Below are 23,918 nucleotides of genomic sequence, written 5' to 3' on the forward strand. Positions count from 1 at the left end.
GAACACACGTGGTTGTGGGGAGCTTTGTAGATTCTAGGAAGGAATTGGTTACCGTAGACCGGAACCAGCAAGAAGCATAAGTGGACTCCCTTGCCTACAAGTTGACTTTTACCTCTACAATTGAAGGTCTGAGACAGAAAGGGTGATGGAAGGACCAGTTGGGATAAAATCATATTTTCCATGGCAAGTTACTAATGATAAACTCCCTGGTATTGGGCTTGGGAGAAACTGATATGTCTCTGTGGAGAAAGACAAGTCTGGGAGGACGGACTGCAGTCACAGATTCACAGAATGGCAGGGGTTGGAAGGGACCTCTGGAGATCATCCAGTCCAACCCCCTGCCAGAGCAGGGTCACCCAGAGCAGGTGGCACAGGAACGCGTCCAGGCGGGTTTGGAATGTCTCCAGGGACGGAGACTCCCCCACCTCTCTGGGCAGCCTGTGCCAGGGCTCTGCCACCCTCAAAGCAAAGAAGTTCCTCCTCATGTTGAGGTGGAACTTCCTATGCTCAAGTTTGTGCCCCTTACCTCTTGTCCTGTCCCTGGGCACCGCTGAAAAGAGCCTGGCCCCATCCTCCTGACACCCACCCTTTCAGTATTTATAAGCGTTGATAAGATCCCCCCTCAGCCGTCTTTTTTCCAGACGGAAAAGACCCAAATCCCTCAGCCTTTCTTCGTAAGAGAGGTGTTGCAGTCCCCTCATCATCTCCGTAGCCCTGTGCAGTAAGTAGGATGCTAGTGGGATAACTGACACATTTACAGTGAATCATCAGCCGTAGTCCAAATAGCTCTACGATAATGGAGATGCTGTTTGTGTAAATCAAGAGTGTGTGTTCAGGTGCAGATGACGTTTCAGGTTGCTTGTGGGAGGAATCCTGTCCTACAAGCGCTGACCATAAAAGAATATGGTCCTGCGTAACCAGTGACAAAATTGTAGATGTTGTTTTTTCTGGTTTTGAACAAAATCAAGCAGTGGGCTCCACAGCCAAACGCTTGTAAATGAAGGAATCATAAAGACATGTTCTTCTCGATGACTTCAAGAACGACAGTTAAAAAGAAAACAAAAAGTAAAATAAAGAGCATTTTAAACTGTCAGGCAGTCAGTGCTGGAGGCTGTTACGATGAATGGGGTCTTACTGAGAGCGCAGCCTGAATGGGCTGCCTTCCGAACCATGCTCAGGGTGGAAAAAATCTATGGGATCTGTCTGGATCAGTGCATGAATTCTGTGGAATTTATAGACTGTTGCCTTTTCATTTATGAAGCTGACATTTTAAATGCAACTCTAGGCAGTTACAAATCAATTATAACCCACAGTTGTATTACCATTTCAATGTATTCGTTGCCCTGTAGTTGCAAAGACAAATCATCCCACTTTGCTTAAGGTCAGGAGTTTGATAAAGATCATTCAGCCTTCCAGTTTAAATGGAGCTAACTGGAACTAATTATTAATCAGTTGGGCTGAAAAGGAATTGATGCTCTCACACATGGTATTTGTTATCTCTTACAGGCAATTTCGTTCCTCACGCCACTAGCAGTCATTTTTGTGGTGAAAATAATCCGGCGAACAGACAAGACTGAAATTAAAGAGGCTTTCTTAGGTAACGTATGTCATACTTCAGGATGGAAAATGTGTGATAGCTCTCAGAGATTGATTCCAATTGCAGTCTAAGCCTTGAAGAAAACCCGTCTCCATTCAGCCTATTGCAGTGGTTTTCAGGGCGGTTAGAGTTGCGAGCCATCTCATAAAAGCCTTTGTTTTTATGTATGTTTCTAAATGTACAAATTCTGTGCCTTGATTCCACAGTCTAGCTAGCAAGGGCCAGAATTCGATCAACAAAGACAAGGCCATCTGAGAGACTGTTCAGATGTATATTTTTCTGTCACAGCCAGTCTATTTCTTACCTCTTATTTATACTTGCAGCTATTCTCAATTAAGGGTTTGACTGGAAAGTCCTGTGAGACTCGGCTGCTTAGTGTAGGAAATTACTCCTCTCATTGTTTTCTCTGACCTTCGCCTGGAGTTTACTCTTCCCCATTGCAAAATCTGTGCTCGGGGCTCAGCTTTTCTAATAACAATCTGATGTTGCGTTTTAAACTGCCGGTGGAGTTAGATGTGCACTTAATTCCGGGCTGTGGACAGCTGTGGCCGTGCCATGGGTGAGGTCTAATTACAGTTGTAGGCAGCAATTTGGAGCAGGGGAGCAGATAGACAATGGGGATGGAAAGTCTTAAACTGTTCCAGCTAATTCTGGCTGCGCCTATCTTTTGAAATCTTTCAGTGATATATGCCCACATCCTTTTTACATAGATATTGCCAGAGACCAGAACTGACTGAAGCACTTTGACTGGCAGAGGATGCTTCGAAGCACTAAGAACTGCAAATGTTTTTGTTGGCAGTACGGTTGAAATATTCCTAATTCTGAAATTCTGTTTTACTGGCTAATTTACACCTTAATTTATTGGCTCTTAGATTGTAAGGTCAAACCAATACTCAGCCTCGCCTCAGCTAGATTGGATAAACGCATCTGCCTTTGAAATTTTTTTTTAGCAAGGCTGGGTTCCTATAGCTTGTTCTCCAGTTGCTCAAACACAAGTGTGAAAAGATCCTAGTTTTGTTTTGGCTGCCGCCAGTCATTTGTAGTAAGTTCTGAAATGTCTTGTAGTGATATTTTACTGACACGCCCGTTCAGTAGAAATACCTCTTGATTCATAAAATGCATACAGTTACAGTTCCGAGTGACGCTTTCTCGTATGTTCATAATGAATGATAGCAAGTGCCCTAAAAGGTGAATTTCTTTAGGAATCGCACGTAGAATAGATCAAAGGATGGGAAAATGTTATGCCCCTCATATAACAATTAATATAACGAAGGTGATTCAGTGCATCTAGGGTGAGGAGTAGTTAGCTTCCTAATGTAGGTGCCCTTAATCCCTACCCTGGAAGTGCCTCCATCTCTCTACTGACTAGATTATATGACTTTTGGTCGGCAGTATGAGGGAACAAAATGAAAGCAAATGCAATTTGTTTATTAGCTTACGTTCACACTGTTATTATTTGATATTTGGATTGTGAAATCCAAATTGTGAAAGCCTGGTTCAGTCAGGTATGCAATGAGCAATCACGACAAAGCTCAGTGAAAAGAGTGAAGTTTACCACATGGCTCAGAAAGCAGATATCTCTGCATTTCCCATTCCTTAAAAAGGAGAATGTGGTGCTGTGACATTGCTGGTCACAGGCATTTGACACTGTGGAAAATTTCAGTTCACCGTGCAATCGCCATAAATAACTGAGAGAAAACAATTGAGAAGATTTGGGATTGAGTGGTCACAGTGAAGATGGCTACTGAAAGTGGAAGACTTTTTTGAACAATATCAGTGTCTCTAGGATTGACTTGTTCCTTTATTTTTGTTGGCAGCTATTGCTATAGTCTGAGAAAACCCTTGTTTTTTCTTTGATGGAGGACCTCCATTTATTTTTTTTTAACTTAAAGAAAAATAGATCCTATAACACACACATTTTTATGATCTATAATATCCTCAGGCAAAGATTTTATGGAGACACGATGAGTGCTGCTGAAGTGCAGCATGTGGGGCAGCAGTCCAATGAGCAAATAGCTCGTGTAGCTGTCATAATCAAAAGTTGTATTACTGTACCTGTTCTGCTGGAAGTCAGAGATTTGCCTGTTAGGTTTTTTTTTTTTTCTGACGGAAAATAAAATTCAGTGGCTCTTGTGTTGTAACAGGGAGCTACGGTGTGGACTGCAACATTCAATCAGTTTTAATCTAAAAGGAGAGTATGCACTGGATCTGCGTGCCACGCAAATCAAGGCAGAGATCTCCACAGGCTTTAGATGAGGTTCTTCGGAAAGTCTAGGGGCTCGGCATGCAACTACAAATAAAAAAGATCATTCAGTCATACCGAGCATGACAGTCCCTGTTTATTACTGCAATATTATTAGGAAAATTGGTTAATCCGCGGAGCAAGTGTAAGGGGAAAATGTCAAGATTTTTAGTCAAAACATCCACATCCTTTTGAAAGAAAAAATGAAAAAATCATCTGATTCTAGTTTCAGCCAAAAGGCAGTTCTTTAGTCTGAGAGTGGACTGTTTAATTGTGTCATACATAGACGTACATATACAAAGACACACACACATATGTGCCTGTATATACCTATCTTAGGTATAGGTCTATACAAGAATTCTCCTTGACCCAAAGAGTGTAAGATTTTCATCTAGTAAATTGCAAAACTGATAAACACAGTACTTGACCCATCTGATGATTTACGCCCGTGCAAACGGCATCATAGGAAAACTGGCTTTGCCTAAGGAAATAAGATTTCTCAAGAGTAAAAGCAGAAGAAAGCAAGTAATGTGATTATTATGATGCTCTGGGGTCTGTCCTTAGTCTGGGTAAGAAGAAAAACAGTAGGCTGCAAAGATCATTCATTTTTCAGTCCAGTAAAGGTTTCAGTCTCTAAAACAAATGCTGTAATGCTGCAATTTATAGCTTGGTATTTAGGTTATTATTGTTCTGTTTGTTCATTCTGTTTTGTAGCTGTTTCCTTGGCTCTAGCTCTGAATGGCGTCTGCACAAATACTATTAAATTAATAGTGGGAAGGTAAGTCTTGTCATGTTATAAATGATAGCTTTAACTGGTAAGAGAAATGAAGACAGATTGCCAAATGCAATACAACTTAATAAAAAGATAGCTGCTGCTGCAAAGCACGTTGAATTGGAACGGGCCCTTGGGAAGCTGTCCTTTCCCTGGTGCAGGTGGTGTACAACTTCATTATGTGACATCCAGCTGCGGTAGGAATCCGTGTTTTGTTATTTGTTTGACCGGTTGGTGGATCCAGACAAACGCGGAGTTTGAAAGGGAAGGTGTGAGCTGAAATCAGTTCATTAAATTGGCAGCACAGAAGAGTCGCAGCATGTGGGAGTTTAGGTGCCAGTGCCACTAGTCTGATTAAATAGGAATCGGTTGAGTCTCTGTATAACCCAGTGCCTGCGTTTTGTGTGAAGCGTATTTCTGAATGTGGTATTTCCAGGTAACGCCATGGCAGAACAAACCTTGGAGCTAAGCAATAGGTGGAGTCGTAGGTAGGCTGTTTATTAGGGGAGCATAAATTTGAATGAAGGGCTCAGAAAAATACAAACAAACAAAACTCTCTGGAAAATAATTTTTTAAAGTATTTTTTTGGCTCTTCATCAAGCATTTTCATAGAATCATAGAATGGTTCAGGTTGGAAGGGAACTTAAAGATCATCGAGTTCCAACCCCCTGCTTTGGGCAGGGACACCTGCCGCTAGAATAATTTTGAATTATTTTGAATAATTTTTTGAATTTTGAATAATTTTAGCTGAAAAAAAATATTTGACTTGAATTCATACACTATTTAATAGAGACCAATGATCTGTTTTTTGTTCGACGTAACCTGTTTTGAGGAAGCTGTATTTGTGCTTGGTTTCTGATGAAACCCTCTCTGCTAAACTACTGACGCCCTGACAATAATGGTACTTGGCACTTTTATTTTAAGAGTGCCTTTGAAATATAATTAAGAATGTCTGCACCATCTTCTTCGGGCAGACGTGAGCTCATCTCGCCTGCACGCCAAGCCAACTAGTTGCTCTGTCAGCTTGTCTCTGAACCTGTGGTCGTTCGCCTTGCTTCTTTACGTGGTTTATTAGCTCAGGATCAGTATGACACCAGTCAAGCCTACGCGCTATTATTCAGCTCAGAGCAGGGTGGAAAGAAATTTGGAGGTTTGCTCAGTGCAGTTAGTGAGTCAGCATCAAGGCTGGCGTTAGAATTTGATGGTTGTTTTGGTGCCAGTCCTGTAGCCTCAGCTGTAGTCCTGTTCTCAGCGAGGTTCTCAGCAAAACTTGTGCAACTTTCTGGGGTTGCTCCGCTACTTTGCTCTGTCCCTGGAAGTGCTGTGCAAGGTGGGTTGCTGTAGGCAAGAGTAGCCCTACATGTTCCTTTTCAGAGACAGCTTCCATGCTGCGCTCGAAACTTCCCTGAGAGAGCCTGCCTGCAAAAAAAAGTGACCTTGAATTGGTTATTCAAGAAAAACAAAGCATTTCAGTTGCTGTGTTAAGGCAGGAGGGAATGAACTCTGTATGTAATAAGCAGTAAATGTAATAATCGCTTTGAGGTTTATTTGTTACTACAGCTTTTGTATTTTTAATATCCATGGTGTTTTTTGTAGACCGCGTCCCGATTTCTTTTACCGCTGCTTTCCAGATGGAGTAATGAACTCTGAAATGCACTGCACAGGTGATCCAGATCTGGTGTCTGAAGGCAGAAAAAGCTTTCCGAGTATCCACTCTTCCTGTAAGTTCATTTAAATGCAGTGCCTCTTCTGTAAAAAGCTGTCTTATCTATGTTTTGGAATTGCTCTTTTTTTTGTTAGATCATCAACGTGATTTTTGCTGGAGGGTCTTGTGCTGCTGTCTTAGGTCACCACTGACAGAAGTTTCCTTCTGGAAATAAAGTTGTGAGCCTGCGACCCTTCCTTATCTTGAGAACCACCTGGCTTCACCGAGAGCCATAGCAGGACTAGCGGTAGAGTGAAGCACTACTGAAGGTTAAAGAAAGCAGTGTGGCTCTGAGGGGGTACCTGTTGCCTAATGCAGACCTCTGTATGCAGCCTTTGTCTACAGTAAATGTTTATTTTGTTATATTCCATTGAAATATGAAATGTGGCAGGGCACGTTTGAAAGGCATAGTTCTGACAAGATTCAGTTAATATCTTTCCAGTACAAGATCTATTAAACCCAAGTTCAAGTCACAAAGACAGTTCAACAGCTTTTATCTCTAAGGGTTTAATTAAAAAAACAAAACTCCACGTCCATTACTGAGGTACTTTTCTTCATGGGAGGTTGTATGATTGAAGGTGGAAAGGGTAGAAAGGATCATGCTGCTTCATTTGGGTGCTGTTCATACTAATGAACTGGGTACAAAGTCAAGTTGAAGAAGACCTTATAGCACTAGAAGCTATCGTAATATGCCAGTAGAAGGATGGTTCTTCCATTCCCTGTTGTCTTGCTCTTTTGGCAGTATCCACTGCCTTCTGTGGCTGAAGAAGGGGTCGTTGTCTGTGTGGGCCTTTATTCTGAGGAGTTTCTTGCATTTCCGTGTTCAGATGTCTACTGCCACTAGCCTGCATTGCCTGGGCACGGGCAGGAGTACATGGTAGCTCTGTTCCCAGCTCAGGCAAGCACAAGAGAATAGGGGGAATGTCCTGACTTTTCTGTCAGCATGATGGCACAGCGGTGCCAGGTAATAGGGGAACAGATGTACCAATAGCATCTTCTTTAGAGGAGCAAGGGGGCAGGAAACGGAGGTAAGTTGGGCACAGTTTGGAGTTTCTGTGGTTTCTTGTCTGCTCCTAGGACAGCACAAACACTTCTCACTTCATTTGGCTTTGAGGTGGTCCCCAATCTAGGGCTGATGGTTTTGATCAGTTGCTCCTAGCTAATGCTGTATCCTGACAGACATTTAGGTGGCTTTATGAAAACTTGTACGTCTGATTTAATTAGTTGTATTAACTCAAATGTTTACAGCAGTTCCTTTTACTGTCTTGAGGACCTCCTTTCTAGCATGTTTTATGTCAGGTTTCTAATAAAACTTCCTTTCATCTGTAAAATAACTTGATTACTGTGAGCTTTTTTTGTTTGGTTTTGTGTTTGTGTATTTTTTGTTGCCTTGTGCTTTTCTGTTTCTGAGAACTGCCAGTTGAGTACCAGTAAGTCATATCTCTGGAATTTGTTTTTCGGATCTTCTTTTAAAGTAATAATTTCAGAGTGTCTAATTGTGCAGAATTATATATTGCAAACAAGTTTGGTAATGAGACGAATGAAATTCTGAGCTGCTTTTGCTCCCTTTTTCATGTTTGAGTCCCAGAAGCAGATAGGGAGTAGGAGATGTTTGCGGGTATGTTGTAAAATTTATATTTCTAAAGAATAAACCAATTTAGCTGCCTCAAATTTTGTTTATAAACTTTGATTACATTAAAGAGACAATAGCAGAATATTATCGTATGCCGTTTAGAACAAATGGCATTTGTTGCTATTTGTGGTCTATCTTCAGATGTGGTTGTCACACTTAATTGCAATCCTCTTGGTTAAGTATTTCGTCAGTGCATAACACAGGGTTAAAATAAGTACGTGTATACGCTGATGCACTAGAATTTACAGGTTAGCCCCCAGCAAGTGTTACGGTTGGTCACTGTCCTTTATTAAAATGCAGCAGTTTCCTCCAGGGCTACAAAGTGGGAGTTGTAGAAGACACCCGATGTGGTTTTGTTTTTACACAGAGTAGAAACGCTCTACGTGTAGCGTGCTCTACTTAGCCCTGGCACGCATCCTGGTTCTCTTACCGAGGCTGCTTGTCACACAGCAAAGTGCTTTGTCCCCGTGCCAGTGGGGCAACCGTAGAATGCATACTGGGGCTTTACTTTTGACTGGTATCGGTTTTATAAGCACCGAGTTCCATTACTGCAGCTCACACAGAACTCAGGTGGAGCAGAATGACGGCCCGGTGTATTTAGATCAAAGTTACGAGAACAGCTTTCTGCTTTACTGACGGATGTGGCTGAGTTGACTATATTTCCCACTACAAAGCCTTTTATTGCAATGTGGTAAGAATGAAAAGATATATATGCAGTTATTTTTAACTGTTGGTAAGTGTATGCTGGAGTGAGGCAATTCTGCAGCTGCTTGAAGCACTGAGCTGTTTGAAGCCTGATGTTGTAATATACAAGTCTCTGACAAGACCATGTGTTTTGAAGCCTTAAAATCCATACGTATTTTAGTCCCATAATGGAGAAGGAAACCATTTTAATTTGGTAATCTTAAAATGCTAACCTCTGCTCCTTCAGCGTAGCAAAATTATTTAGGTAACCAGGATTGTCAGTATTATTTTATCAATAATAGAATAGAAGCATAGAATCATAGAATGTGTTGGGTTGGAAGGGACCTTTAAAGCTCACCTAGTCCAACCCCCCTGCAGTAAGCAGGGACTTCTTCAGCTAGATCTATAAACTAGAACAGTTTATAGTTGAGATAATAAATTTAGTTTCTTGCTGTTACTACATCCCCCATTAGACTGAAGAGTGAAAAGCAAAAAATATGATGGGAAACACAACATGGTACTGCCTTCCTGGACCTAGGAAGCAATGAGGATGTTGAAGACACAATAATTCACGTTCAGAAATTTTGCTGTAGTTTTACATTTTCAGTATTTTGTGTAATCTATGAACTGTACCTCCTTTACCTCCCACTCCTTGTGAAAAATTATTCTCTCGTCTTAGTTTTAAAAACTGTCCTTCCTGGTAGGTAATTGCAGGTAACTTTCCTTCCATATAGTCAGTCCAGGATTTTTTCTTGGCTCCTTTCTCTCTTCCTTCAGCATAAGAGTGCTGCTAGGTAAAATGAAGGAGTTCTGTTCTTCAGATTTCTGTCATGCTTTCTCTGCTTGTTGTGGAATTTGTGAGGCAGCACCAGAAAAAGGTTTTTTGTTTCTGTTACTGTTTGTGTTTTTTTTTTTTTTCTCTGTTTTCATGGCTGCAGAAACGTGAGTGGGGAGGATAAGAGTTGACATAAACTATGGTACCTCTCTTGGAATGATAGTTACAAGTAGCCCGCTACAGTTTGGCATTTTCTACTTCACTTGAGCACATGAAGAAAATAGATCAGAAGTAAAAGCTGCCAGGGAGCTCATAGAGAGAGGTTAGAAGCTTCAGTCAAGAGCCATTTTCAGCTTCAAAACAGTATTTCTTAGAGCATTCCTTGGACAGGCTGTAAATCAAAAGCTTCGTTATACCAGGATCTAAAACCTCGTCCATGCAAAATGAGGCCTTTAACAAGAAGGTCTGTGGTGCTGTGAATGTTGTGCTCTAAGAATGTCGAGCAGGGATGTATAACAAGAGTGACAGTACTGACACCTCCAGATGGCCTGACCTGACCTTGCGTACTCAATAAAAATGTTGTGAACTACCTGTCTTCCACTTTGAGAGTCAACTTGTGCCCTGAAGGAGACCGTGTTATCCTTATTAGAGCACAGATGATTTTCTTGGCTGAAGTTACCATGTCTTTCATCTCCCTGTGCCAAGGAGTGCATGTGATACAAATAAGAAAAAATTACGGAGCACAAGCTGTTTTGTAAAGGCAAAGAGTGACTTGCAAATAGAGGCAAACTGTACCTGCCTGAAAAAACGGAGGCATTTTGTACCAAATCAGAGGAGGAGGTTGACCCACATGAAGACAGTGGTGGTGTTACTACCTTCTGTGAACGAGGAGCAGAACTCTACCTGCAGAGGCTGCTGGAAATGAACTTTGAGTTGGCATACTCATTCAAGGCTGCTGTCTTCTAGCTCTGTCTTTTGTTGCCCTTTTCTGGAAAGACAGGAAAGAAAGGAGGAGTTAGGTAACTCCTTCTCTGGATAACTTTTTATAACAGCAGCTTGAGTTTAGAATCTACACGAGCACAACCCAGCATTCAATGACTCCATTGAAATTCACCCAGTAGTGCACGTTCTACTAGATCAAAGGAGACCTTCTAGGCTGTTTGGAGCGTATTTTATCTCTTCCAGTTGAACTACTAGTCTATCTTTTTTGAGGGAACCAACATTTGGGAGTAGGGACCCAGTAGTAGATTCCTGCCTGGGTCCAGTAGCTCGGAGGTGTTCCTGAGTCCCAGGTTTATACGTAGCTCCGTTTCCCATGTTTAGTATTTACATGCCTCTGTAATCCATTGACTATTTTAGGCGATTTAAAGCTACTGCCTGTGAAAATAAAATGCTTCTCTATGTCCATAGCTCATTGAAAGAATTGTGCAACTAAAGGAGCAAATTCTCTTTTCGCTTTATGGTCCTGGTAAGGTCACAAATATAAACTAGTTCTATCAAATATTGTGTTTTGAGTTGGTTTTTTTTTTTCCCCCCTCTGTTTTGAACACTAGAGCTCTGTTAAGCTCTTGAACCCTTAATATGCAAACCGTGTTCAGAGTTTGCATATGAAGTTTGGGAATATCTGCTATCCTCTATCTGTTTTTGGGATATTTGTCCTGGAAGCCACGTATGCCAAAATCTTAGAGAATTCAGTCTGAAAACAGACTTTGTCTTTCAGATCCACACATAGATTCACAGACGCTGAAGATGGAGAAGCCTTCTTGTGTCACTTACAGTACATCGGTTCATTGCTATATACAGATGATGCCTGACAAATTAAAAAAGTTCTTTTCTTACATTAATTTTAAGCATTTTTCATAGCAGGGTTTTCCTGCAGCTTAAAATTAGGCTGGCTATTATACGGTTTGTGAGTTCACTCTAGGATAAATACCTCTCTCTGATCTAATCTTGAGCCACCTAATTGGACATTTCTTTTCTGAGCTTGGTGCCTCATTTCAGATTGCTCTGAATTCATCATGTCAGTATGATTCTCCTCTATTAAGCTACATTTTAATACTACAATTTAGTGTGTGTTCCAATAATTTCCTGCATAATTTGTTTTTTTTTTTTGCTGTCATGTTCACTTCATTTTCTGTACTTAGGTATATCATTGGTAGCACACTTGCGTGTTTTTCTCATCAAGTACACTAATAAGGAGTTCGGGAGATAATTCTTTGGGAATTTGTGGAACTATCCGGGTGTTGAAAACATTAGAAAGCATCTGATCATTTCTGAAAGAATTATGTGGTAGAACTCGATACGATGATGGGGAGGAGGGAGGGACGCGTGTTGTGCTGGAATAAGCAGCAGTAGGTGGGAAGTTACTGTCTCCCTTGATTCTTACACTACTGGTGGGGACTGGTGCAAAGAGAGGTGGCCGCCAGCTAATGTAAGGACCAAGATGGTGCTTTAGGACCGTCAGAGTATCACTGACATTCTCTTTTAAAGCCTGTTTAGATGTTTCCTGGCAAGTGATAGCGATCATTAGTGCGTGTTGTAACTGTTTATGCGGTAAGTTGCCTGTGGAAGAGTAAGCTTAGATGTGGGGTTCCTGTCGGATAGTATCACTTGTGGAACGTGCTATGAAGAACAAGTGTTTGAAGACAAATAGATGCCCTATAAAACAGATGCTATCATAATATATGCTCTAGTCTTCTGAAACTGCAGTAAGGCCACGCTATAATGCAAAGCAAGGAAATTAATTTCAGGATTTCTAGACATTTTAGAAGTGGAGCAAATGAACTGAAGCAGATTTCTGTTTCCTAGGTCTGAAATCTTTGAAAGGCCAGCCTTAGTATCCGATAGAGTTTTACTTTTTCTGATTTATTTTACAAAAGGGACTGCCAGTTACAAGGAATTTAATTACTACTGCCAAAAAAATAGTTTTATGTAAGATTCTTTGAAGGATCTTTGTGGAAAAAGCTGCAGTTTTGCAGTGAATAGGAGGAGTCTTTGACCAAGAATGAACACCTATCTACTTTAATGGATATTGTTAGACTAATTTTATGCTAACTGGTAATTGATTTAAAACACCATTTACCAGGACCGCAGGTAAATTTCTGCAGGTGGAGAAGGAATTGAGAATACCCTGTGTGTATGTTGATGGAGGACTAGTAGGCGATTTAGGGAATGAAGAGGTGGAAACTGAGGGATACTACAAAAGACAGGAAAAACAGCTATCTGGGAAAGCATGTTTCAGAAGCATAAATTCATAGAAATACAAGTCTTGGTGCAATTTCTGTCTGAAATTAAGTTCCCTAAGCTTTTAGCTTTGAAGATTTTGGCTTAAAATATGAATCCAGATCATCTTCCCAAGTTGATGATACCAAGTTTTGGGTATGGAGAGAAGGAGAAAGGTCTGACCTGTGGCATTTTAACTGAGTCTGACCCAGAATTCGTCTGTGTAAGTGAGGATAGGCCTCCAACAGCAAGCAAAACAGTGCTGTGAAAGTATTATGTGTTTACGTTAATATAGCTTAATGAGTGAGTCTTGACCTGTTGCCAAAACTGGGTCCTGATTAGATCTGACCTCGAATGTTTGCTTATATTCATATGTTACTTACCAGAGTAAGTAACCAGTAAGTAGATAAATAAATTAAAGGAACTAGAGACCACCAAGCTGGCAGTCAAATATCGCTGTACTGCATCCAGCCACAGATCAGTCTTGTGTTCCTGGGTCTGGTCATGAACATTGTGAACTGTGATTGCAGAGAGGGCTGAGGGCAGCGTGCCATAGTGATCTCAGGGTGGCGGGTCTTAACCCGCCTTCTCTTTCACGTTTGTTGACTGTTTATTGGGTAGTCGTAAGAAAATATATATTTTCTTAATATCAAACTGCTAAGGAAATGTCCAGAACTATATCCCGTACAAAGAGTGTCCCCAGGGACCTATTTCATATCTCAGCTGAACAAGCAATAGACCTTTCTGATGTAAATACAACTTGGCAACAGCAGCAAACCCCATAGTTTCGTATTCTGATTTAGTTTCTAGGTAAATTATTTCTGAATAGATTATCTCCTAAAGCTTTCTTATAAAAAAGTAGCATCTCTGCAATACAGACTTGCTTTAAATGTTTAGTAATATAGGTTGTTTAGGTTACAAAAAAACCAAAAAGGTAAAAATTCCTAGACAGCCAGATATTTTATATGCTGACATGACTGTATTAATGAAGTCCTTGTACAAGCAAATGTGGGTAAATAATAGTAACGCAACACATTTTATTTAGAAACACCAAAAATCTTGTGTGAATAATGCCAAATTCTTGACCTTGTTTGCTTTCTTAGAGGAAGTGATTAATTCATCGTGATATAACTCCCTTTAGGCTCTTACTCTACTGAAAACACTTACAAGCAGATTGCAGTTCCCAGAGTTTTGGCCTCAGCTTTATTTAGTGACTATTTTTAAATGTGTTATTTCTGAATTGGTCAGAACTATTTAAGCTATGTTCTTTCAGCTAAGGGAATGCCGATATAGATTTGAGGGAGTTGCATGAAACTGGTTCTGATACCGTTGTGCTGATGGAAAGAAGAATGGCTTGGTGAGAGTCGCATTTAACCTCCTTGGAGCCTGTACCGCTTAGTGTCAGTAGCCAGTGGCAGATCGAGCCCGTGATTGTCTTAGATACCCACATACGCAGCTTGAAATTGATGTATCTGCTATGAATAAATGAATAATCTCATGCTAGTCTGGTTTGTATCAGCTTGTAGTTTGATTCACAGAAGTGTTAGGCTTGAAGGTACCTCTGGAAATCAAGTCCCAGCCCGCTGCTCAAAGTGGGGTCAGGGAGAGTGGGTTCCTCAGGACCAGTTGAGTTTCGCAAGTCTTTAAATGTGGAGGTTCCACAACCTTTCTCACCTGTTCCAGTGCTTGACCACCCTCACAGTGAACGGTGGGGTTGAGGTTAGACTAGATGACATTTAAAGGTCCCTTCCAACCCAACGCGTTCTATGATTCTATGATAAAACGTTGTTTGTTATCTTTAAATGCAATTTCCTGTACTTCAGTTTGTGCCCATTGCCTTTTCTCCTCCTACTGGGTAAAAGAAGAGTCTGGCTTTACTCCCCCCGGTAAAGGGGGCACTTTGCACTTCCCTATGTTGAACTTCAGGAGGTTCATGTCAGCTGTTGATCTCAGATAGAAAGATCCCAATTGCTGCTAGTGGATTTCACAGCAACTGACTTAAAAAAAAAAAAAAAAACAAACTTGATAAAAATGAAAGTCAATTGAATAAGCCAGTAGCTGCAGAGATAATTAAACTTACAATTGCAATTAAAAAAAAATAACTTTTTCTTCACAAAAGTGCTATACTAACAGCAACATAAATAAAATAATTATGTGATTTTCTTTTTGTAGCTGCGATTTAGTTACTTAAATTTGTTTGAAAAGTTGACTTTTGGTTAAATTGTGCCATTGATTTATTATTTATTTTTTTTTTAATAGAAATCTTTATTGATTCCAGAGGCTCCTTTTTGCAAGGAAAAATCAAGGTTTGAAGAAGTTATTTTGTGGTAACAACTCGATTTGTACAGCCTCCAGAGTGAGTGTTAACATGGCTGAAATAGAGTTGTAGTGATTGCTGTTGAATACAGCGGAAGAAATGGGAGAATTTCATTAGAAATCTGAAACGAAGTATGTAATCAGAGTATTTGGTTGTGGGGACAACAACAGCGACTGTTACGTCACGTGTTTTTTAATTACCTCCTTTACGAATGAAGGTGTCTCGATATGTTTGAGAGAATAACGGCCTTTTAGAAGTGAAGAAAATTATTTTCTCCACCTTTCAAGCTATAGCATACGCTGACCTCGCAGTTTTCAAAGACAAGATTGCAAATAATATGCAGATACTCAACTTTTATGTATTGGTTGACCCTGTTTTATAAGGAATTCTTGTTTTTAAAAGAAGCGGTTCCTTTCACTGTGTATTTTTAATAACTTGCACTTTTTATGCAAATAAGACCTAGGTAGCAATATGTCACTATTAATGTAACTAACATTAGCACTGGCCAGATTTGCAAGGCGGTAACTGGTTGTAACATCATAAAGAATTGATTTTTTCACAGTTTCATTATTCAGGATGAGCCTTTGCAGGTATAAATGGACCGCAAATTAAGATAAACATCCATTTCCGACACAGGGCATAGTCTTGCTCTGATCAAAATCAATGGCAGAACTGAATTGCCTGGAGAATTTTAATCTACTAATAGACATCATTACTACATCAAAGAAGTAATCAGCAAACAGGGTTAATGGGAGCAGTGACCAAGAAACGAGGATCTTAATACCTGCTGTGCACTTTAATATGGCTTTAAGAAAAAATTGCCAGTGGAGCATGTTATTCATTGTATATGTTAAAAGTAGGATATGCACACTATATCCTGCATAGGATATGAGGTCGTCTGTGCTTATGTTTGGAGAAAGAAGAGTGTCTCTAAGAAAGGAAGTACAAACAGAAATAGGAAAAAAGTAATTGGCTACCCTTTCCTGCTGGCATAATAAATGAGATTACATCTTCAGACCGGTCCTGAGTAGTGATTTCCTACTTTAAGTAGACAGATTCCGTTATGAATGACAGCAGTAATTGCTCAATCTGTTGTAACAAGCTTAAGAATATATAGGAAAAATTCTTTTACAGAGATGCCCCAGCGCTGTCTTTGAATAAGGAGAGAAGAATCCCAGCTGACTTTTTTCACCGCATTACTTTTTCTTCCTTTGTTGGCAAGGTCAGCCCCTGCGTCCTGCAAATATTAGCAATGTGCATACCTTTCCCTCCGGCACTGACGTATTTCCCAGACGCGGAGTTCTTGTATTAGCTTCTGGGGATTGTAAGGCTCCTAAAGAGCAGAACGAAAGGGACTATACTGGAAAGGTAATGTAATTTGCATTTGGTGGTTGTCATTGAGCGTAGGTGGCAGGAGGGAAAATGACCATGTGCATCACCAGCCTCATCCCTTACAGAGCGTCCCCTCTGGTCCAGGACTGGCGTCACGCACAGCTGTAGAGGCAGAACTCAGGAGAGAGTTCCCTTACCCAGAACAGAGACGGTGAACACTGAATGTCTGTGCTCCCCCCTTTTCCAGGAAGAATTTCCACAAGCTGTCAAGATTTTGAGTATAAACTGGCTCAGGTGCCAATTTATCAAGCAGCTATAATTCATATTATCGGGATAAAAAAGGTAGCTGTTTACCCGCCTATTTTCTTTATGAAAAGATATAGCTATGCAAGTATGCTATTCATCTTTGTCAATGCTTACCACTTAATGCTGACCCGTCTGAGAATATACCAAACTTGAGGTGAAAGGGCATGTCCTTATCTCTCCATCAGTGTCTCTGCAAACAGCAGGCCTGCTTCCAAGCCGCGTAAGAGGTCTTTGCTTCCCACTAGCACCCAGCCTTTTTCATTAAAATGGCTAAAAGAACGGAAGCATGAGGTGTTACATCTCTCTGCCGTCTAGCAAAATTCAGCAGACCTTCTTGAAGAAAAGCTGAAAGTAATGTGATTCTTCATGGTAACGTATTTTTTTAGTGATACCAAGGACTGCATGAAAAATCCAAAATGGTACCAGATGAGCGTGTTGCTTTCTTGATGTCGGGGCTATGGTTTGCTGACTTGCAGTCCACTGTAATTTGTGATTCGCATAGGATGCTGAAGAGGGGCTTTTTATTTGTTTTGCTTTTCCTAATCTGGAGACCACATCATGCAGGGAACTCAAGAGTAGAGCGAGACTTCAGAGGGGAGTAACATGGAATCATCCTGGGTCATTAATGAGGAATAGAATGAATGACTCTGTAAGTCAGTGTGGCTCTTCCTCAAGTGCTGGAGAGCTGAAGTTAAAAAGTGAGCTGGAAGTATGAGTAAGTTTCTGAGTTTAGCTCCAGTAAGACAGTTTTCCCAGCAGCTGTTGCTGTTTCTTGATTATTATGGCCATTCAGTTTGCTTTCATCTGTGCAGAGGAGAAGCTTAATTACCTTTTTGTCTAATTCTCCCTTTTCTCTTGCTTAACTGTAACTTTTCAGGTAGCATTCGTAACATAAGATTATATGCTTGGTTTAACAGCCTGCAGAAGACTTCATTGTGATATTGTGGACTTTAGCTGTATGTAAAGCTAAGACCATTGTTCTTCAGACTGGTCTTTTCAGTTAAAAGGGCTTTGAGTTACACTAGAGATCTAAAGATCGATTTTCATCTGTGAATTGCGATGACAGCTCTTCTCTGGAGCAAAACGGGTCAGAAAGCTCAAGCCTAATTTGAAAACGGATGGCTATCAACTCGGCTCAGACAGAGGAGGCTGGCACAGCAATTTCTGACCATCTTGAAGAAAGAAGTCTTCGCTGGCAGATATTGAGATTCCTTGATTTGGCCATTGCAGCGTAGCCCTGACATCACGCTCCGAAAACCATTTGGTATGGTTTTGTGTAGCGTTTCTCTGTGAGAACAAACCAAATGTAGAGATGTTTCTAAAACAGTTGTGTTTTTAGATCTTCCTTAGTAATATATCCTTCAGTGTGGAGTTTTCTTTAAGGTAGATAAGCTCAACAGTGGGCTGTTTCAGGCAGCACTTGGAAGGTAAGAGAAGCTTAGCTACTGCACTGGATATGAGGAGCAGATAAATAGACCAAGCGAAACCATGGCTTGGTTGCACGATCATTGTATTCGCTGCGTAAACGTTTTCCTTTCCTCAGTTCTAATTTAATTTCAGGTCGAACCCTGGTCTTATGAAGGATATCCCTTCATCCTCCTCCGCAAAGAGGAGAATAGAGAATCGTAGGTCTAGGCAGAATTCCTGTTTCGAGAACTGGAAGCTGATAGTGGTGAATTTGGCCCCCATCCCATCAGCTGTGAGACATGTTGATTAGGTTCTATCAGGAATGACTGCTAGAAGCAGACCTTGCTCTTAATCTTGATAGGGTAATTTTCTGGGTTTGTAGAGGCTAAGGGTAAGAGCTTCTGTGGCGGCATTTTCATTCTGATCAGGCGTACGCTGTTGAAGGCAGTGTTGTGACAGTTCCCTCTTGTAGCACTGTGTTTTACATCACAGTGTGGTCTTGGAGCCCACGATAAGAATAAACCAGAATATGTATGAGAGCATTCTGCCTGGACCGGAGCTACTTGAATTAAACCCAACCATTCTGTTTCCATGGGGATTTTAAGTCTGTCTACAGGGTGGTCAGCTTCTTGAGTTGGGGTGTGTGTCTTCCCCTCTACGAGAGCTAGTTGTGATCAGTCTCTAAACGATACTGGTTGACTCAAACCCCTTTTGAGCTGCAAGAGTGATAGAGCTGACTCACGTAAGTACATGTTCTTCTAATACAAATAACCCTGAGTCAATCCACAATTATTTCAGTAAAAACAAGAGTATCAACTACGATTCTTCTGTAAGAAAAAAAAAAAATTAAAAAATAATCAATAAACCCTTTGAAATTGAATTATAAAGTTAAAATGCTAGGCACCTTTCTTTACAGGTGGCTGACTGATTTATCAAATTGCAGAAATCTCGGTCATAAAGATTTCTGAAAACATTAATTTAGGTCTCTTGAAAAAACAAGGGGATATTAAAAGTCTCTTGAGATAAAAGCTGTGAGATAAATGCAGGAAATCAAGCATATTATTTATGCCAGAAAGAGAAAAGTGCAGAACATCTGCAGAAAGCCTCATTTGGATTTTGCTATTACTGTCAGTTCTATGTAGAAAGCACCAGCTATTACAGATAAGTAAGTAGGTAATTTTGGTTTTCCCTCCCTTCTGCAGAGGACTGAGCAAATAATGAAGTCAGTGTTTTAACCAACAAAACCTACACAAAAAAGTTTGTGCGAAATATTTTTAAAACTACCAATCCTTTGTTGCAATCAACTGATTTATCTGGTGATTTTCTCTGGAGACTTTTAGTTTTTGCTTGTTTCAATCTGAACTAAGACAATGGTTTTAGAAGTCTCTCTGTCTGGGGTTCCTACGTTCTGTTTAAACAACCAGAAAATTTTGGAAAAATGATTGTTTTGGAAGATTCTGATCACGTTGGAAGGCAATGTAGGTTGGACTCATGGATGGAACTGCTGGTGGATAATAGCATAGGAGGTCTTTTTTTACAAAAAATAAATCTCTTGCAGGGCAGGAGGGAGGCAGGAAAAATGGATGATTTTACTGAGGGAATTAATCAGAGAGTAGAAATCAGAATGGTTGACCAGGTGTTTTTGGTATAGTGGCCTTACCACAGACACTTGGGACTAAATGTGGTTTGAACCGGGGAGGGGGTGCTCAGTGATGCAACAACTTCTCTGTCGTATGATTAGCCATTTTTATTCTTCATTGTATTAGCCTGGCTTCTTTGCTGATCTCTTCTCCCTGGTATCCAGTGATAGGACACGTGGGAATGGTTCAAAGCTGTGCCAGTGGAGGTCTAGACTGGACATCAGGAAGCATTTCTTTGCTGAGAGGGGGGTCAAATTCTGGAAATGCTAGAGCAGGCTTCCTAGAGAGGTGGTCGCTGCCCTGAGCCTGGCAGCGTTTAAGAGGCATTTGGACAATGCCCTTAATAATTTGCTTTAACTTTTGGTCAGCCCTGAAGCGGTCAGGCAGTTGGACAAAATGGTCATTGTAGGTCCCTTCCAACAGAAAATATTCTCTGCTCTGCTCTGGCTGCCTTCCTTCATCATTCTTTGAAGTCAGTAAGTTTGTGTGGGTGAATACAGCAAGATTCTGTCTAGAAAAAATGGAACTAGTAGTTGCTGTAAATAACAAGAAAGTGTAAAGGCAAGGGTTAAAAAAGGTTTATGTTATCAAGCAATAGAATAGCGTATCACTTTCTGGCATCGTTTAGCGTGGCAAGGAGGCCGGAGTCTAAATGAAAAAGAGAGTATTCCTGTATCCAGAGAATGGCCCTGGCAGTAGGGTAGGTAATGGGTAGGAGTTAAATATGAGAAGCAGGAGTATAATTCGGATGTGCTTATTCGTGGGTCTGGCCTTCCTTCTGATACTAAAAAGGTTAGATGGCATTCTTTGGAAATGCCTTTTTATCTCTAGCAACGACAGTCTCGATAACGGGTTCCCATACCAGTGTCTGCATTGGTTTGGATGTGTCCCGTTCCTCCTAGCTAAACTCTGCTTCTTTGAGCAGACAGCCTTCGCAAGATTACTCTTAAATTAGTTTTCTGCCCAGTCCACTCCTTTGTTTTGGGGGAAGGAGAGAGAAACCTCTTGAGGTTTTTTCCTTCTCTAAAACAGTTATAAAGCCTCTGACAGTCAGACTAGGAGTCTCCTCGGTGTGAGTCGTCATCTTCGACAGGAAAGGACTACTACTACAGTTCTTAAAAGAAATAGTGCCTTTGCTGTTGACTGACCGATTGGTGAATATTTTATTTTCTCTTATCCGCACAGTTAACTGTTCCACTCGGTGTTGTTTGTCACTGTATAGTGCATTGCCGTTGTATTACTCCCGAGGAGCTGCCTTCCCTGATGATATCAAAGCTGATTACGCGGTTCATGCTCGCACCAGACTTGCTTGATGAAGCGCTAATTAAATGAATGTAGTATTTGTGGTGTGTCTTGCTGTGTCACTAAAAGGAAAAAAGGAGACTGGAAAATATTATGTCTTTAGAGTGAAAGGACAACTAGCTCCTCCTCCCCTTCCTCGCTGAATAATTGAAATTAGTCAGTTATAAAAATGAAAAGATTTTCACATTTTAAAAGCCATTCATTTGTTTGAAAAATTAAAATGATTTATGTGCTTCAGAGTGAAGAAGTTACTGAATTTCAATAGAATTGTTTGCTATCCTATGATAATTTATATAAAATATTACTGCAGTACATGTAATTATAGTTGGGTATCTAAATTTGAACCGTTAATTATCTTTAGCTAGCAATTTCATGGAGGATAATCATATTTCCTTCAGTTGAAAGCGAACATTTTAAGTAACAGATGAGCTACAAGCCACAGGTTTTTGGCAGTAATTGCTGCTACTCCCCTATTTTCGAGATAAATCTCTTAATTAACAGCTGTATGGCAGTGTCTCTCTGAAATAATTCATCCTCTTAAAGAAGAATCCAGGGAAATAAGTAATGGATTTCTTAGATGTGCAAGGAAAAAAAAAATCTCCTGTGGGTTTTATTGGCTTCTTAATTCAAACTGTAAGTATACTCAGGAATGGTTGTGTTTAATGCATTTACCTCTCCTCTGACTTATTTCCCTCTCGGTACTCAATAACAAAGTTTGAATTCATGAGGGGCTTGTGAGATGAACTCCTTAAAGTTTACTTTTCCAGCTCTAATAATAATTCAACTCCCGCTAGTCTGTTTGAGGTTCACATTATGTATATGTCTCCAGCATACCTCCAAAAGACTTTATTTTTTTCCTGCATTTAAAAAAAATGTGGGTTTTTAATACGTGATATCAGATCGGTGTAAAATAGTGGTTCTTCGTTGGTATTTATCCTATCTAGCAACCGTGTTCTATGCATTGTTTTTTACACTGTAGCCTTTAATATAATAATTTAATTTTTTATCAGTAGTATACGGTAATATATTTGCTCCTTTTCTCTGCCTGATTAAAGAGATTAATCCCAGTTCTACTCTGTACTCCAGAATGGACAACTTTATTTTTGCTGTCTTCAGAGGATCTAGAATGAATTGGAAGTGAAGATACCGGCTTTCCAGTCCCTGATTTTCTCAAGAGAGTTATTTAAAAGTTTCTCTCAAGAGAATTTTTTACGAGTTTGGAGCCCAGCATTGAATTCGGTGCTGGTATAATGTGGCCGTGCAGCCATTCGCCTCCTGGTGTCCCGGTTCACTTTGCTACTGAAAGTGTGGTTGAAAAAGGCTTCAGATCACTTGCCTTTTTTTCCCCCCAAACTCTTTTTCTTTACATAAAACCCCCAATGATAAATTCATCTTGCAAATGGTGGGTAGATCAGGCTTCATTGTTTTGCGCTTTGTGTTGTAGCAGGAATAAATAACCTTTTCCTGGTTCTGCTGGGTCTCACAGCATGAAAAGAGAAGCAGAGGTCATCTATAAAATCCTTACTGCCGTAGCTGTGCATAGTCTTGGGGTTTCCCTAGTGTCTTTTTGAAGTATTTAGGGGGATTATTTGCAGGCAGTGCTAACACTGGTATAATCCAGCAAACTCCTTGGCACTGCCTACCATGCTGCGTCGTGTGTTTGACAGAAGCATTGATCCTCCACTGTAAAGAGTTTCTGCCCATCAAGATATTCTTCAAAATGTCTTCTAACTGTATGTTACACGCTAATCTGTATGCTTGTGCCAGTTCACTTCAAAGAAATTTTAAATTAAATGCACGTCCTTGTGAGATTGATAGAAATACTTGGCATGAAATGGGAGGACAAGTAGTTGAGCGGAATGTGATCCGCTATCAAGGATACTACCGATGGTGTATGTATGGACAAGCAGGCAGCAAGAAGTTACCCTGATCCGCTGTGTGGGACTTGGTATATTCCAGTGTTGAACTGGAAATAATTAGGGTTGGAGAGCTAGTGTTCTAGAGCTTATGGCTAGATACTGTATTTATGCTAAGGTCTAGCAGGTAGAGAAGTTTATTCTCTGGTTATTGATAATTGACAGGATGGCAGCTGTTTAATTACTATTGACCTGTTTGAATTAACCTCGCAACGCTTATCTCAGTTTTAACAATGTTTTTCCTCCAGAAACTAGAGGTATAGTTTCTTAATTTCATAAAGGGATGCATATCTGATCTAACCAAAAAAATGCAGTCAATGCTTGGTATCCCTGATGCCTGTAAGGAGAAGGGCGCGCTAGCCTGGGACCGCACTAGAGCAGCACCATCACGGGTGTGTTCAGGGACCGGCTGCATCCTGATCTGTCCTAGGTTTAAATCTGATACAAGTTCATTAGTTGGACCTAATTACACCAAGTGGATTTGAGAAGCATGGAGATCTTGGCAATGAGTAAAGAGTAAAAAACGTACCTGGCAGAGAAAGATCTTTCTATGCGATACAGCTGTAAGATTAGGGCTGAGTTTACAAGACAGTCTCTTGTAGCTTATATTCATGCTAAGGCTGCTTTGATTAGCGCACGAGTGCTGGCCCCTGCTCTCCAGTAATTCCAACAACCCTTTTAGGCTTGTCTTTACCGTGTTCTCAGAGAAAGAAGGTTTCTTCAAGGTTTCTGACAACAGAAATGGCAAAGCAGGCTATGGAACAGGTTCACTTTTATGACTTTTTGTAATTGGCATCAGTAACTGAAGAAATCGGAACTTAGTTCTCATTTTTTTGGTAGCGGTGAGATGCACCCTGCGACCACTTCGGGTGTCATGAGGTATCTTGAAAGGTGCATGAAAATAAAATGTCAGGGAAAAAAAAAAAGGGTTTATGAGAATTCACTGTTGACAGTCCTGCAAAAACAACCTAATAGCTAATACTCTAGTTACTTGCTTTTCAGATAATATAGGTTTATTTTTGTTCTAACATGTCTCTGTCTCTGATATCTCTTTTTTGTTTCCCAAGT

General features: G+C 40.4%; 1 protein-coding gene across 2 annotated transcripts in view; it reads left to right on the plus strand.

Moving 5' to 3' along the window:
* The window catches only part of PLPP4 (phospholipid phosphatase 4), a 60,844-nt gene that overhangs the window by 23,238 nt on the left and 13,688 nt on the right, over nucleotides 1–23,918 (plus strand). Inside the window, exons 3-5 of one of the 2 annotated variants that reach the window (XM_054206257.1) lie at nucleotides 1,507–1,597; nucleotides 4,554–4,617; nucleotides 6,208–6,332. In XM_054206257.1, the coding sequence (XP_054062232.1) occupies nucleotides 1,507–1,597; nucleotides 4,554–4,617; nucleotides 6,208–6,332 (280 nt within the window). The remainder of the gene's footprint in view (nucleotides 1–1,506; nucleotides 1,598–4,553; nucleotides 4,618–6,207; nucleotides 6,333–23,918) is intronic. The other variant, XM_054206256.1, reaches the window with a different exon arrangement.

The sequence above is a fragment of the Rissa tridactyla genome, chromosome 6 (assembly GCF_028500815.1).
Source record: "Rissa tridactyla isolate bRisTri1 chromosome 6, bRisTri1.patW.cur.20221130, whole genome shotgun sequence".
Lineage (NCBI taxonomy): Eukaryota > Metazoa > Chordata > Aves > Charadriiformes > Laridae > Rissa > Rissa tridactyla.